The sequence below is a fragment of the Halichoerus grypus genome, chromosome 10 (genome assembly GCF_964656455.1).
Source record: "Halichoerus grypus chromosome 10, mHalGry1.hap1.1, whole genome shotgun sequence".
Classification (NCBI taxonomy): Eukaryota; Metazoa; Chordata; class Mammalia; order Carnivora; family Phocidae; genus Halichoerus; species Halichoerus grypus.
This window is the reverse complement of record NC_135721.1, coordinates 95,095,928-95,112,767: the sequence shown is the minus strand read 5'-3', so window position 1 is coordinate 95,112,767 and position 16,840 is coordinate 95,095,928. Positions and strand designations below refer to the sequence as shown.

The 16,840-nt window shown below is 45.3% G+C and overlaps 1 protein-coding gene across 2 annotated transcripts in view; it reads left to right on the top strand.

The window, feature by feature from the left end:
- Positions 1-16,618, top strand: part of SLC24A3 (solute carrier family 24 member 3) — a 487,300-nt gene extending 470,682 nt beyond the window's left edge. Inside the window, exons 16-17 of one of the 2 annotated variants that reach the window (XM_078056869.1) lie at positions 3,920-3,985; positions 14,658-16,618. In XM_078056869.1, the coding sequence (XP_077912995.1) occupies positions 3,920-3,985; positions 14,658-14,807 (216 nt within the window). In that variant the 3' untranslated portion in view covers positions 14,808-16,618. The remainder of the gene's footprint in view (positions 1-3,919; positions 3,986-14,657) is intronic. The other variant, XM_078056870.1, reaches the window with a different exon arrangement.
- The last annotated feature ends 222 nt before the right edge of the window (positions 16,619-16,840 follow it).

Below are 16,840 nucleotides of genomic sequence, written 5' to 3'. Positions count from 1 at the left end.
GGTATGCACCCCATCTGACAAGACCGAGGTTCCAAAAGGGAGACAGAAGTGTACTAAGGTGAGGAAAGTGGATCTCCCCTGTTTGGAGAGGCTCCTAGTGCAGCTAGAGAAAGAGGATCCCGGTGCGTGAGTGTGTTTGAGGTCCCAGCAGACCCCCTGGCTGTCTTCATTATCTCCATTCCTGCTTCTCCTGTGGGTGAGAGGGGCCACTTTAGGTCCCTTTTCATTGTGTTTGTGAATTATAAAATTAATGCATGTTAATAGCCCAAACTAGAAGGAAGCCAGATGTCCATAAACAAGAGAATAATTAATAAGCCGTGATATATTTATGCTGTTATAAAAAGAAATGAGCCATTGATGCAATGAAAAATACGAAGGAAATGAAGAAATCTTTAAAAATTATGCTGAGTAAAAGAATCCTGGTATAAAAGAACGCACATTATAGGGCTCCATTTATATGAAGTTTCTTGGACGGGCTAAGCTTAGAAGCAGTGATTGATCCTGGGTGAGACTGATAACGGAACAAGAGAACTTTCTGGGGAGGATGGAAGTGGTCTCTATCATGGCCACAGTTGAGGTAACACAGGTATATGCATTTCTCAGAACCCACTGAACAGTGCAATCACGATTTGTGAATTTCACCATATGGAAATTGCATCTAGAAACAAAAGACCTTTGAACTATAATCAAGCCCTTTGGTAAAATGATATAATAAAATGGTGTCATTCTTTCAATTTTTCTGAATGCTTGAAAACTTTCATAATAAAATGTTAGGTGAAAAAAAGGCTATACGCATTCTTAAAAAAAAAAATAAAGTGGGGAAAGGGGACAGGGAATGTTGGACAGGATTGCATTGCTCCTGGAACACCATCCAGAAATGGCAGCCAGGGTCTCCCTGCTCCCAGCCTCTCTCTGAGCAGTCCACCCTGCTCCATTTCACTTCTGCAAGGAAATGGATTCATTGTCTGTTCATTGGTTACATATTGAAGCATGTGGTCTTTGCTCAGCCCTGTGCCCGGCAGAGGATAAAGTCAGACGTGGTCCCCCGTCCTTATGGTGTTTGTCATCTACTGAGGCTTTGATCAGGGGGCTGCTGGGTGGTGAGTTTATAAAAGAAGCAGCCAGGGGTACCAGGGAAGGGATTAGGCAGCTCATGAGTTGAATGGAGAATAATGGCCCAGACACATTGAGAACTCACTATACACTGGGTCCTGTTCAAGCTTTTTAACATGGATTAATTCAGTTAATCCTCACAACCACCTCATGAGGTGAGAATTGTATTATCTCCATTTTACTTCTCAGAAAACTGGGGCATGGGGAAGTTAAGTCATTTTCCATGATGATACAGCAACTCGGTGACCGAGCAGGGATTCAGAAGGGGTTCGGTGAACTGGATCTGGAGTCCGTGCCCTAAATCGGGGCTCAGCAGACTTTCTGGAAAGGGCCAGAGGGGAAATGTTTTAGGCCTCGTGGGTCATATGGTCTCTATGAAACTTCTCGACTCTGCCACTGCAGGAGTAGACAATATACAAATGAACGAGCTGAGCTCCAATAAATTTCATCTACAAAACCAGGCGATGGGCCAGATTTTGTTGGCCAACTCTTGCCCCAAACCATCCATAGTCTCCAGTGATTGGGAGATGTTCAAGTTGGACCCACAGGCAACTGAAGGAAACCTAATTCCTGACGGTCATGTACATGTGGAGGTGGGGATTCAGATAGCAAGGAATCAATACAGGCTTTGGGAGCCCCCGTCTGTAATGAATGAAAAAAACAAAAGTTACCTCTGGGTGCATGTGGCAATCTGTTACCAAAGGAATACTGCAGAGGAAAAGGTGAAAACGTGAAAAATACTCAGAAACCCCACCAAGTCAGTTGTCTTTAGTCTTTGGAGCCAGATTTACAATTTTAGAAGCACCACTCTTTAAGATTTTATGTCAGTGGAGGAAGAGTAAAGTTCCAAAGCTCTAGTTGAATATGATTGATTTTGAAGACAGAAGGCTTGGCCAAAGAGAATTTTCCTGCTTAGAGCTTGGCTCTCACTGGCTCTTGGTTTCCTAGGGGCAGGAAATCACTTTACTCAATTCTTGTTGCTGACAAGGATTCAACCCTAGAGCTCAAAGGGTGAGCTGGGCTGGGAATGCACTGGCCACGTGCTTAGCAGAATCCATGCAATGTTGACAGTTAAGAGTTCAAAAGGGTTTCTGAGAGAGATGATTTGAGTCCTTTACTCTTAAAAAGGCATTTGGTGGCTGGGAATAATTTCCAGCTGCGGTTCAGCAGATGGTTGGCTCACATGGATTGTGCCAGCAGGGGAGAGGGTCAGAACATTACATAAAGAGATATGTTATACTCCTGGGTCCCCACACAAAGGTTTTGACTGTTAAGGGCATGGAGTTTCCTGTCACCAAAAGGTAAACCGAACACACCCACCTACAGAGACACCCACATGTTCCCATACCTACACCCCAGGGTTGAACTGGTAAAAGGGTGGCAAGAGGTGCCTTGAGCCTTGTCAGAAGGGCCCCAAACCACTTCTACTAATAATCACCACTCAGTTCTCTAATGAAATGATCAACCTGCCTTGCTTTTCCTTCCTGTGGATACAGATGAGCCTTTGACTCCCAGCAGGACAGTGTATGTTGGTGGGGGGCTCTATGGTCCCCAAACCTCCATGCAGATAAGACTTTCCAAGAGAACTGGTGAAAATGAATGTCAGAGTCCCAGCCCCAAAACCCCTGGGAGATCAGAAGTGGATTTAGCCTCAGTAGTGGCTTAAAGTCAGTGTTTCTTAAACTTTCTCACACATCAGAACCACCTGGAGGGTTTATTAAAACACTTGGATGGGCCCATCCCCATAGTTTCTGATTCAGGAGGTCTGGGTGCAGCCTGAGTTCCTGCATTTCTAACAAGACCCCAGGTGACGCTGGTCCAGGGAGGACGCTTTGAGCATGGCTGCTCTAAGGCATACTTCCTATTTCAGGGTAGCCTACCTCATGACCTTGACCTAGGACAAGGCAGAAGGGACATCTTCTCTACACTATGAAAGAAACTCTGTAATATTTTTTGGCCCGGTTGGCCTCTAAATATTGGGCCCTGCCCAATACCGCAGCCACTAATCACATGTGTCTCTTTAAATGTAAATCTGAATTAATTGAAGATAAGATTAAAATTTTTGTTCAGTTGTACGAGCCACATGTGCTTAATGGCTGCCATATGGGACAACACAGATATAGGACATTTTCATCATGGCAGAAAGTTCTACTGGACAGCGCTATTTTATAAGAATTCCAAAAATTGTTTCTCTCTTTCTCTTCAGTGTTTGGCAGCTAACCCCACTGTCTTAGTCTGAAAGACAAAACAAAATCCTTTTACGAATATCAGGAATGGAATGTTAACTCTTTCCTCTTCTTTGCTTGCTTACAAGAGCAAGACTCGTCCATCTCTTCCCATCAAGTCTGGGGGCAGTTCATAGACAATTTAATGCAAAAGAGATAAAAAGTTTAGTAATATTTTTTCAAAATATTGCTCACATCCCTCATGTCACGAGATTTATCCTAAAAGTTTTATGTCAAGAAAGCGCATGCTCCCTGGAGGCCAGGTCCAGAGGGAAGTGTTGTGGGCACCAAGAATCAGGCCACACACGACAGGGAATTCAAGTGGCCATGGGGCAGCCCAGTGGGCACTGCCTCTGGAGGGATGAATGGGGTTGGACTGAGAGGGGATTAGACAAGGGAGCCCCTGGCTGTCCTAGGAAAGTGCACGTCCCTGCTCCCAGAGGCAGAGCATGGCTGTCGAAGATCCCTTTTGTTTGCCATCCTAAAACAGAGATTTGCACTGACCACTATTCAGAGTTGCTTCAGCCCCTGCACTGAACAGATGCCTTTTTAGAAGCCTAACAGTGCATCCTTTCTTACAGATTCGGCTAAACAGCAGAGGACTCATCTACTCCGTGGGCTTACTCCTGGCCTCCGTCTTTGTCACGGTAGGGCTATAGCTCCTTCCCCTCTCCAGTTCCTGTGACTCCTCTCCCCTTACCTCCACTCCCGCCCTTGAGTTCTTTGGCTACAGAGTTTGTTTGGACAACAGATGGGCTTGGCCTCCGGGTGGATGGGGACAATCGGCCTCCAGATGTCCCATCTCCTTCATGGCTGTTTCCTTTAGAAGTGGATCCTAGCAACTCACTAGAAAGCCTTCCCTCTTTATGAAAGGAGCCAGCCCTCCTCTGAGAAGCGTGGCCCTGCCTCATGCCAAGCCCAAGCCATTTTATCAAAAGCAAAGGGGAGATACCACTTTTTCTGCAAGATTAGTCAAGAGAAGGGTAGATTCCAATTATCTGTTCCAGGTTAATAAGCATCTCCATAAATCCATGGATTTGACCAATACTCAGAGACTAAGAACACATTGTTTTACTGACAATGTACTTTTATGCCATTCCGCTATCTTGGCCATTATATCTACTTGTATAATTTGATATTCCAACTCAGCTGACATGTTTTGGTGGAAATCGATTCACACCAACACATGGACTGGTCCACATGAAGTATCTGTTAACATACAAGTATGCAGTTGAATTTTCACATTAGAAAACATTGAGACGCAATGTGTTTCTTCTTAAAATTTTCAAGGAAACAGTCATTGAATTACACTGGCATGTGAACATCCATATGCTAGAGAATAGGAATTCAGAAGAGCAGACAGGAAGCTGGAGGTCATCGACAGGATCAGGCTGTGAGTCAGATGTCAAGGATTTACTAAAGCAAACGCTGCCTTACACAAAAGTGAGAATCTATGCAATCCTTTGTTCTATAGCTTAGGAGGTTCTTTGGGTCTCATGTGACTTAGGCTTATGGCACCTGTCATAGTCACACATTGTGCTCAATGCTTTGCATACATTTTCCCATTTGGAGCTCACCACATGCCCACCAGATAAACACTACATCAACCCCATTACACAGATGAACATCTGAGGCCTCTAGAGAAATTGACACCAAATGAATGAACGGGCAGGCCATCCGACATCAGAGTGCATGCTTACAGCTACATTTGTACAACCTGTAGGAGATGGGGCTAGCCACCACCTGGGATGTTGAAATGGGGTTGCTGGAAGATGGAAGAGAAGTAGGTTTGTCGGGGGTAGGGGAAGAGCAATTTCAAACATCTTGAGCTTGCAGTGCCTGTTCAACACCCAAGGGAGAGGTCAAAAAAGCCACTGGAAAGATGACTCTGAGTTCAGAAGAAACGTCCAAGCTGGAGGCCCCAGAATGTGGATGGTATTTAAAGCCAAGCAATTAGATGCAGTGGGTGAGCAAGAACAGAAAAGAGCGGAGGCCCAACGTCTGAGTCTTGGTGCCCTCTGGTAGTTAGAGTCAGGATGATGATAATAAAACACCAAAAGAAACAGAATGAGCCGTTAGAGAGGTAGGAGGAAAACCAGGAAAGTATGGCATCTAGAAGCCAAGTGGAGAAGGTATTTCAGGGTGGAGGGAGTGATAGGCTCTGTCACGGGAGATGAGTCCTGAGCATTGGCCATTCAAGTTAGCAATACAACGTTATCAATGTTCTTGATGAGAATGTGGTTGTGTGGGGCAATGAGGCAGAAGGTTGAGTAGGACAAGTTCACAGAGAATGGAAAGAGAGAAATTGGACACAGTGGTATTTACAACTCTTCAAGTCATCTTGCTGTAAAGAAAGGAGAGAAAAAATGTAGTTGTTTTTTAAGAGAGAAGTAGCAGCATTCTGGTATCCCGGCTGGAGTAATCCAGGAGTGGGGCGGGGAGATGGAGACGAAAGGGGGGCAGTTGCTGGGGCCATGTTCTTGAATGGTGGGGGGGTGGGATTGTATGTGAAGGAGTGGACCATGGACAGGGCCATGGGCAGAGGGGCCTCACTAGCAGGAGAGAAGGCAAGCAAGTGGGTCTGGTGTTGGGAGCTCTGTGGATGGAACATGGTCACCTGCTGAGTGTGAAGGTAGAGAAGGGGGTGTGGGGGGTCTGAGAAGAGGGGAGAGGCTGGAAACACCATCCAAGGAAGGGGGAGACAGTGCACTTAGGGAAATGTGGGATGATTGCCATAAATGGCCCACTTGACGTTTGTAGGCTTGAATTTTTTTTTAAATTTTTTTATTGTTATGTTAATCACCATACATCACATCATTAGTTTTTGATGTAGTGTTCCATGATCCATTGTTTGTGCATAACACCCAGTGCTCCATGCAGAACGTGCCCTCTTTAATACCCATCACCAGGCTAACCCATTCTCCCACCCCCCTCCCCTCTAGAACCCTCAGTTTGTTTTTCAGAGTCCATCGTCTCTCATGGTTCGTCTCCCCCTCCGATTTGCCCCCTTCAATCTTCCTCCTGCTATCTTCTTCTTCTTTTTTTTTTTTCTTAACATATAATGTATTATTTGTTTCAGAGGTACACATCCGTGATTCAACAGTCTTGCACAATTCACAGCGCTCACCATAGCACATACCCTCCCCAGTGTCAATCACCCAGCCATCCCATCCCTCCCACCCCAACCTCCACTCCAGCAACCCTCAGTTTGTTTCCTGAGATTAAGAATTTCTCATATCAGTGAGGTCATATGATACATGTCTTTCTCTGATTGACTTATTTCGCTCAGCATAATACCGTCCAGTTCCATCCACGTCATTGCAAATGGCAGGATCTCATTCCTTTTGATGGCTGCATAATATTCCATTGTATATATATACCACTTCTTCTTTATCCATTCATCTGTCGATGGACATCTTGGCTCTTTCCATAGTTTGGCTATTGTGGACATTGCTGCTATAAACATCGGGGTGCACGTACCCCTTCGGATCCCTACATTTGTATCTTTAGAGTAAATACCCAGTACTGTAATTGCTGGATTGTATGGTAGCTCTATTTTCAACTTTTTGAGGAACCTCCATACTGTTTTCCAGAGTGATTGCACCAGCTTGCATTCCTACCAACAGTGTAGGAGGGTTCCCCTTTCTCCGCATCCCCGCCAACATCTGTCCTTTCCTGACTTGTTAATTTTAGCCATTCTGACTGGTGTGAGGTGGTATCTCATTGAGGTTTTGATTTGGATTTCCCTGATGCCGAGTGATGTTGAGCACTTTTTCATGTGTCTGTTGGCCATTTGGATGTCTTCTTTGGAAAAATGTCTGTTCATGTCTTCTGCCCATTTCTTGATTGGATTCTTTGTTCTTTGGGTGTTGAGTTTGATAAGTTCTTTATAGATTTTGGATACTAGCCGTTTATCTGATATGTCATTTGCAAATATCTTCTCCCATTCTGTCGGTAGTCTTTTGGTTTTGTTGACTGTTTCTTTTGCTGTGCAAAAGTTTTTTATCTTGATGAAGTCCCAATAGTTCATTTTTGCCCTTGCTTCCCTTGCCTTTGGCGATGTTTCTAGGAAGAAGTTGCTGCGGCTGAGGTCGAAGAGGTTGCTGCCTGTGTTCTCCTTTAGGATTTGGATGGACTCCTGTCTCACATTGAGGTCTTTCAACCATTTGGAGTCTATTTTTGTGTGTGGTGTAAGGAAATGGTCCAGTTTCATTCTTCTGCATGTGGCTGTCCAATTTTCCCAACACCATTTGTTGAAGAGACTGTCTTTTTCCCATTGGACATTCTTTCCTGCTTTGTCAAAGATTAGTTGACCGTAGAGTTGAGGGTCCATTTCTGGGCTCTCTATTCTGTTCCATTGATCTATGTGTCTGTTTTTATGCCAGTACCATACTGTCTTGATGATGACAGCTTTGTAGTAGAGCTGGAAGTCTGGAATTGTGATGCCGCCAGCTTTGCTTTTCTTTTTCAACATTCCTCTGGCTATTCGGGGGCTTTTCTGGTTCCACACAAATTTTAGGATTATTTGTTCCATTTCTTTGAAAAAAGTGGATGAGGGCACCTGGGTGGCTCAGTTGGTTAAGCGACTGCCTTCGGCTCAGGTCATGATCCTGGAGTCCCTGGATCAAGTCCCACATCCGGCTCCCTGCTCAGCAGAGAGTCTGCTTCTCCCTCTGACCCTAACCCCTCTCATGTGCTCTCTCATTCTCTCTCTCTCAAATAAATAAATAAATAAAATCTTTAAAAAAAAAAAAGAAAAAAGTGGATGGTATTTTGATGGGGATTGCATTGAATGTGTAGATTGCTCTAGGGAGCATTGACATCTTCACAATATTTATTCTTCCAGTCCATGAGCATGGAAAGTTTTTCCATTTCTTTGTGTCTTCCTCAATTTCTTTCATGAGTATTTTATCATTTTCTGAGTACAGATCCTTTGCCTCTTTGGTTAGATTTATTCCCAGGTATCTTATGGTTTTAGGTGCAATTGTAAATGGGATCGACTCCTTAATTTCTCTTTCTTCTGTCTTGTTGTTGGTGTATAGGAATGCCACTGATTTCTGTGCATTGATTTTATATCCTGCCACTTTACTGAATTCCTGTATGAGTTCTAGCAGTTTTGGGGTGGAGTCTTTTGGGTTTTCCACATAAAGTATCATATCCTCTGCAAAGAGTGAGAGTTTGACTTCTTCTTTGCCAATTTGGATGCCTTTGATTTCTTTTTGTTGTCTGATTGCTGTGGCTAGGACTTCTAATACTATGTTGAATAGCCATGGTGATAGTGGACATCCCTGCCGCGTTCCTGACCTTAGGGGGAAAGCTCTCAGTTTTTCTCCATTGAGAATGATATTCGCTGTAGGTTTTTCATAGATGGCTTTTATGATATTGAGGTATGTACCCTCGATCCCTATACTCTGAAGAGTTTTGATCAAGAAAGGATGCTGTACTTTGTCAAATGCTTTTTCTGCATCTATTGAGAGGATCATATGATTCTTGTTCTTTCTTTTGTTAATGTATTGTATCACGTTGACTGATTTGCGGATGTTGAACCAACCTTGCAGCCCAGGGATAAATCCCACTTGGTCGTGGTGAATAATCCTTTTAATGTACTGTTGGATCCTATTGGCTAGTATTTTGGTGAGAATTGTTGCATCCATGTTCATCAAGGATATTGGTCTGTAATTCTCCTTTTTGATGGGGTCTTTGTCTGGTTTGGGGATCAAGGTAATGGTGGCCTCATAAAATGAGTTTGGAAGTTTTCCTTCCATTTCTATTTTTTGGAACAGTTTCAGAAGAATAGGTATTAATTCTTCTTTAAATGTTTGGTAGAATTCCCCTGGGAAGCCATCTGGCCCTGGGCTTTTGTTTGTTGGGAGATTTTTGATGACTGCTTCAATTTCCTTAGTGGTTATAGGTCTGTTCAGGTTTTCTATTTCTTCCTGGTTCAGTTTTGGTAGTTGATACATCTCTAGGAATGCATGCATTTCTTCCAGGTTATCTAATTTGCTGGCATAGAGTTGCTCATAATATGTTCTTATGATTGTTTGTATTTCTTTGGTGTTGGTTGTGATCTCTCCTCTTTCATTCATGATTTTGTTGATTTGGGTCATTTCGCTTTTCTTTTTGATAAGTCTGGCCAGGGGTTTATCAATCTTGTTAATTCTTTCAAAGAACCAGCTCCTAGTTTCGTTGATCTGTTCTACTGTTCTTTTGGTTTCTATTTCATTGATTTCTGCTCTGATCTTTATTATTTCTCTTCTCCTGCTGGGTTTAGGCTTTATTTGCTGTTCTTTCTCCAGCTCCTTTAGGTGTAGGGTTAGGTTGTGTACTTGAGACTTTTCTTGTTTCTTGAGAAAGGCTTGTATTGCTATATACTTGCCTCTTAGGACTGCTTTTGCTGCATCCCAAAGATTTTGAACAGTTGTGTTTTCATTTTCATTGGTTTCCATGAATTTTTTTAATTCTTCTTTGATTTCCTAATTGACCCATTCATTCTTTAGTAGGATGCTCTTTAGCCTCCATGTATTTGAGTTCTTTCCAACTTTCCTCTTGTGATTGAGTTCTAGTTTCAAAGCATTGTGGTCTGAAAATAGGCAGGGAATGATCCCAATCTTTTGGTACCAGTTGAGACCTGATTTATGACCTAGGATGTGATCTATTCTGGAGAATGTTCCATGGGCACTAGAGAAGAATGTGTATTCTGTTGCTTTGGGATGGAATGTTCTGAATATGTCTGTGAAGTCCATTTGGTCCAGTGTGTCATTTAAAGTCTTTATTTCCTTGTTGATCTTTTGCTTAGATGATCTGTCCATTTCAGTGAGGGGGGTGTTAAAATCCCCCACTATTATTGTATTGTTGTCGATGTGTTTCTTTGCTTTTGTTATTAATTGCCTTATATAATTGGCTGCTCCCATGTTAGGGGCATAGATATTTACAATTGTTAGATCTTCTTGTTGGATAGACCCTTTAAGTAGGACATAGTGTCCTTCCTCATCTCTTATTATAGTCTTTGGTTTAAAATCTAATTTGTCTGATATAAGGATTGCCACACCAGCTTTCTTTTGGTGTCCATTAGCATGGTAAATGGTTTTCCACCCCCTTACTTTCAATCTGGGGGTGTCTTTGGGTCTAAAATGAGTCTCTTGCAGACAGCATATCGATGGGTCTTGTTTTTTAATCCAATCTGATAGCCTGTGTCTTTTGATTGGGGCATTTAGCCCATTTACATTCAGGGTAACTATTGAAAGATATGAATTTAGTGCCATTGTATTGCCTGTAAGGTGACTATTACTGTATATTGTCTGTGTTCCTTTCTGGTCTATGTTGCTTTTAGGGTCTCTCTTTGCTTAGAGGACCCCTTTCAAGATTTCTTGTAGGGCTGGTTTCGTGTTTGCAAATTCCTTTAGTTTTTGTTTGTCCTGGAAGCTTGTTATCTCTCCTTCTATTTTCAATGACAGCCTAGCTGGATATAGTATTCTTGGCTGCATGTTTTTGTCATTTAGTGCTCTGAATATATCCTGCCAGTCCTTTCTGGCCTGCCAGGTCTCTGTGGATAAGTCTGTTGCCAATCTAATGTTTCTAGCATTGTAGGTTACATATCTCTTCTCCCGAGCTGCTTTCAGGATTTTCTCTTTGTCTCTGAGACTCGTAAGTTTTACTATTAGATGTCAGGGTGTTGACCTATTTTTATTGATTTTGAGAGGGGTTCTCTGTGCTTCCTGGATTTTGATGCCTGTTTCCTTCCCCAAATTAGGGAAGTTCTCTGCTATAATTTGCTCCAATATACCTCCTGCCCCTCTCTCTCTTTCTTCTTCTTCTGGGATCCCAATTATTCTAATGTTGTTTCATCTTATGGTATTGCTTATCTCTCGAATTCTGCCCTCGTGATCCAGTAGTTTTTTATCTCTCTTTTTCTCAGCTTCTTTATTTTCCGTCATTTGGTCTTCTATATCACTGATTCTCTCTTCTGCCTCATTTATCCTAGCAGTTGGCACCCCCATTTTTTATTGCACCTCATTAATAGCCTTTTTGATTTTGACTTGGTTAGATTTTAGTTCTTTTACTTCTCCAGAAAGCGTTTCTCTAATAACTTCCATGCTTTTTTCAAGCCCAGCTAGTATCTTTAAAGTGATGATTCTGAACTCTAGATCCAACATCGTACTAATGTCTGTATTGAGTAGGTCCCTGGCAGTCGGTACTACCTCTTGTTCTTTTTGTTGAGGTGATTTTTTCCATCTTGTCATTTTGTCCAGAGGAGAATAGATTAATGAGAGAACAAAATGCTAACAGGGTAACAATGTCCCCAGAAAATATACTCTAAACAAATCAGAAAAGACCTGAAGCTGGGGCGAAAAGAAAGGGAAAGAAACAAAAAAGAAAAAGAAAAGAAAAAAAAAAAGAAAAAGATAAAAACAGGAAAAAAAAACAGAACAAAACAAAACAAAAAAAAACAGAATATGATCAAATATGATCAGGCTGGTGCATAGATCAGTGCCACACACTAGATTTGGGGTGTATTTTGGTCTGTTAGAAGAAAGTGCCTCCCAAAATTTTAAAGAAAGAAGAACTTATATATGTACAAAAATAAGGGTTGATATGATGAAGGGATGGAATATAACTGTAAAGATGAAAATTATAAAAAAATTTTATAAAGGAATTGATAAGAAGTTGTTTGAAAAAAGAGAAGAGGATTGAAAAAAAAAAAGGGAGAGAATGTGATCAGGCAGGAGAGTAGAACAAAACCATACACTAGAGATTTAGGGTATATTTTGATCTGTTAGAAGAAACTATCTCAAAATTTTAAAGAGAGAACAACTTATATATATATGCCAAAAATAAGGGTAACTATTATGAAGGGATAGGATATGACTCTAAAAATGAAAAATAAAAATGTTTTTTAAAAAAGGGATTGATAAGGTGTTGGTTGAAAAAGGGAAAAAGAAAAGTTCAAAAAAAAAAAACACAGTTAAAAAAAAATTAACTTTGAAAGACTGAAGAATCATGGTAAAAAAGCCATGGATTCTATGTGCAGTATTCCCCTAGCGCTGGAGTTCTGCCGTTCTCATTGATGGGTAAACTTGGTCTTGGCTGGCTGTTCTCACTGATCTTCTGGGGGAGGGGCCTGTTGCTGTGGTTCCCAAATGTCTTTGCTGGAGGCGGAACTGCCCTGCCCTTGCCCGGTCGGGGCTAAGTCATCTGCTCGGGTTTGCTCTCGGGAGCTTTTGTTCCCTGCAAGCTTTCAGTACAGCTTTGGAGGCTGAGAGTGAAAATGGCGGCCTCCCAATCTCCGCCCCGGAGGAGCCGAGAACTCGGGGCCCGGCTCCTCAGTGCGCCCCCAGAGAAAAGCAGTCAATCACTCCCGTCTCCCCAGTCTCTGGCCGCACTCCGTGCTCACCCGGCCTGTGACCGAGCATTTCTATCTCTAGCCCCCGACCCCGTGTGGAGTCTCCAAACCCAGCAGATCTCTGCGGTGCGCTCCCGCACCGCTCCTCCCGGGGGAGGAAGGTGAGTCTCCCTGGATCTACCGCTTGTTGCATCCCTGCTGGAGGAGCAGTGGCCCGACTGTGCCGCGGATCATGGTTTATGGCAACCCCGAGCTGAGAGCCCGCACCTCGGCTCCGTCTCTACAGCCGGCTTCCGTGCTCCGATACCTGGGAGCTCTGCCGCACTCAGGCACCCCCGGTCTTTCTGTGACCCCGAGGGTCCTGAGACCACACTGTCCCGCGAGGGTTCCACCCCCTGCTTAGCCACTGGAGCGACGTCCCTCAGCGGAGCAGACTTCTAAAAGTTCCGATTTTGTGCTCCGAGGCTCTATCACTTGCCAGAAGTGGCCGATGGAGGCCCCTCTCCCGCCGTCTATCCTCCCAAATATCGCCTCAGATTCACTTCTCTGCACGTCCTACCTTCCAGAAAGTGGTCGCATTTCTGTTCAGAGAGTTGTTGCTATTCTTTTCTTCGATCTCCTGTTGAGTTTGTAGGTGTTCAGAATGGTTTGATCCCTATCCAGCTGAATTCCTGAGACCAGACAAAATCCAGGTCTCCTACTCCTCCGCCATCTTGCTCCGCCCCCTGTAGGCTTGAATTTAAAGTGAGATTCTTCGGCATGGCCAGGCATTTTCCTCCAGCCTGGGTCAGCAGCACTGAAGCAATGTGGAGTCCCTGGAAGCTGGGCTTGAACCCAAGGCTGTGGCTCTGCCATGGGAGCACCAGCGAGGCCAGTGAATGTGGTGAATGCCAGGGGTGGTTCTAGTGATTGCTGGTGGTATTTGGCAGGGTAAAATGGGACAGGGGTGGGTCCAGGGGGTGGCATGCAGCGGAATGGTGGTGGAAGCTGTGAATTCTGGGTCCTGAAGGTCTGCAGAGTTGTGGGAGGGAGGGTACCAGATGGACAAAGACAGAAAGAGGAGATGGCAGTCAGAGAGCGGGATGAAGGACATTGAGAGCATAGAGTCGTTTCTGTTCTTGCTCATTGCCGGCTCTCGGCTGCGCGGCTGTCCAGCAGAACTTGTCTGGTGGCCTGCACCTGCACCTGCCCTGACAGCAGCCACTGGCCATGTGTGGATGTGGAGCACGTGACATGTGGCTAGTACAACTGAGCAACTCAGTTTTTAATATTATTTGACTTACGTTCAAATTTGGGCAGCCACATGAGACTAGTGGGTGCAGTGCAGGTGCAGGGTGGGAGATGGGGTGGAGGACAGGTGTCGGGAAGATCCTCTCCATGGACGGTGAAATCGCAGGGAAGGGCGTCTGGGTGCTGTAGATAGGAGTGGCAGTGAGTGGGACTCTGGGATCTGGGGAGGGGGGAGTGGGAGAGGCCGGGTTTGCAGTGTGGACTGTAGCCAAGTGGGATGGAGTGCGACTGTTGGAAGGCTTTAGATTCCAAGCTGGGTGTTTTGGGGGAAGCAGCAGTGAGGAGCAAGGGGTACAACTCCCTTGCCTCCAGGCATGGGAATGGAAGAGATGCATCCTCAGGAAGAGCCAGGGGCTGCTTGGGGACAAAAGGGTGAAGAGTCAGAACTGGTGATTCGGGCACAGAGCAGTGCTGGGTTGGAGTCCAGGGCAAGTGTGGTGGCCGTGATACCTGAGTCGATTGGTCCCATCATTATGACTTTTTAAAGTTATTTTAAAGTTCTGACTTCCCTTCTTCTTGATTTCAGTGTTCTGATTTTCCAAAACGTGAGCGATGGGCTTGAGGGGCTCAGAGACACTCGGTGCCCTGCGAGGCATTGGCGGCCCCTTCCCCAGCCCTCCGCAAAGCCCCCCCCCCCCCCGCCGTGCCTCCTCTTCCCGCACCCTCTGACCCCGCTGTGTGTGTTGCAGGTGTTTGGCGTTCACTTGAACAAGTGGCAGCTGGACAAGAAGCTCGGGTGCGGATGCCTTTTCCTGTACGGCGTATTCCTGTGCTTCTCCATCATGACGGAGTTCAACGTGTTCACGTTTGTGAACTTGCCCATGTGCGGGGACCACTGACCCGGCCGGCCGCCCGCCGAGCCTTGGGCCTCCTTTTCTGTGCAATACAAGATCCAGCCGCACCCCGAGTCACGCGGGCCCCCCCCCCCCCGAGTCACACGGGCCCCCCCCCCCGGGGCCGGGACCTCCGGCTCTCCCGCGCTGGTCACAGGCCTCCGCTCCTGCCTCGGTGGCCCAGGCTGTCCCCTCCCCTCCCTGCTCCCCCTCCTCCCTGGTTTCCTCCCACCCACCCCTTCCTGTCTCCTCCGTGTGAAGACTCTGACATCCGCGTGAATTTTCAAGCTCCATTTTTGAACAGTGACTGAGATTCTAGGAAAAAAAAAAAACAAAAAAAAAACTGGCTGCTAACTGGCCCAAGCCAGGCAAAACTTACTACAATCCCTCCTCCTTTTTTAAGTTATTGAATGGAAGACAAACCTAATTTATGACCTGAGACTGTCAAAGGAATAGGAGAAGAGGGTATATCGATGCTAGGGAGTGTTTGGGATTTCATTATGTTTTGAGGTAATGCCTAGGTGACTGGGTTTGGGGAGGTTGTTTTACTTGGGGGGGGCTTCCCCCTTTTCTTCCTTTTCTTCCAGAGACGGAGAGCTTCTCTTGACTCTTCTTTCACTGGGCTCTGGATTAGCAGACGATCCACAGGTTGTCCCTGCCATGTGTTCTGGGATCATATCCCAGGCATGGTAGAATATGCATGGATTTGGCACTTAGTAGAGGAACACGTGGGCAGGGCCACCGGGAACACATGCGTGATGTTTCATATCCGTGGACGCCTCCCGGAAGTCCTGTAGGCGTTACCTAGGGGGCACGAGGCTTTCAAGGAAGAAGACAGCTTCCCACATAGCCATTAGGATCTTTTTCTCACTAGGTTCCTTCTAGTCTCTCAAGCAATAGTTCTAGCCTGCCTGAGGCCTTGGATGAGGGGCCCTGGTTACACTCCCCATCCGTGGGGTGCCAGGCAGTCAGCACCAGAAGCTTCCCAGCCCGTGAGTCCCTGAGATGCGCACTCGTCGCTTGGTATTTGGGGTGACAGGGAGTGACCCAGAGGCCACCACTGCTTTTCGTGCAGGAGTTACAGACACTGGTTTCTTGGAAAATGGAGAGAAGCACACTTTGCACAGACATCGTCACTAAAGTCCCGATTTGCCACTCGGTATTGAGTACACTGGACCCTGACAGCTGGCTCTTGGGCCAGCGTCCTTCCTCATGGGACGCCTCCACCAAGCTGCCCCAGCTCCGCCCCTCCCATCCTGGAGGATGGCCAGGGAAGGAGAAAACAGAGAACTGACTGACACCTTTGGAACCACAGAATGTGTTCAATGCAAGACTAGCTCAAGGGCATAAGTTATTGTGAACATTGTTGCCAATCACTGCTCAACAGCCCTGCTAGATTTTGTATGATGCTGAATTATTATGCAGACGAATTCCACCGAGTTGAGACCCACCCATGCTTGTTACACTTGTATTTATTGAAACTGTGGATTCTTGCCCGTGCTGCCCCCTGTATTTACTTTAAGCACTGATCACTTATCATTCATTCAGTATGGTTTTCCCCCCGTCCCTTGTACACATTCTGGTATGAATTGTAAAAATAACCTGCTACAAATGGGTTGAATGTTTCTGTCAATGGTGCAAACCGAGGCCAGCGTTAGCCGATGGGGCACCTGCCCGAAGGAGGAACGGGAGAGGAAATCACCAATTTGGGCTCTCAGAGCTAAGACACACGTATTGATTCTGTTGCACATTTTGCACTGGTTTATGGAGATTGTTTTCTTGGACGGATAGTGTAAAATAAACTTCTCTGTTCTGTATCCTTCCTTGAGCATCGCGCTTTACTTCCTCTCCTAGAGTGTTGCCTGTTTTAACCACACTGACCTGTATGCGTGGAAGGAAGTGGCCAGGTATTCGTGCTTCTACTTTTTCTGGGTGGACTCACCTGGAAGGCTGGCAAATGTCTGGTGGATTGCAAGTGTGAAGTCACAAATCGTGGGTCTCCTCTAAATCTCACAGGGACTTTGTATCTGTCATCCTGT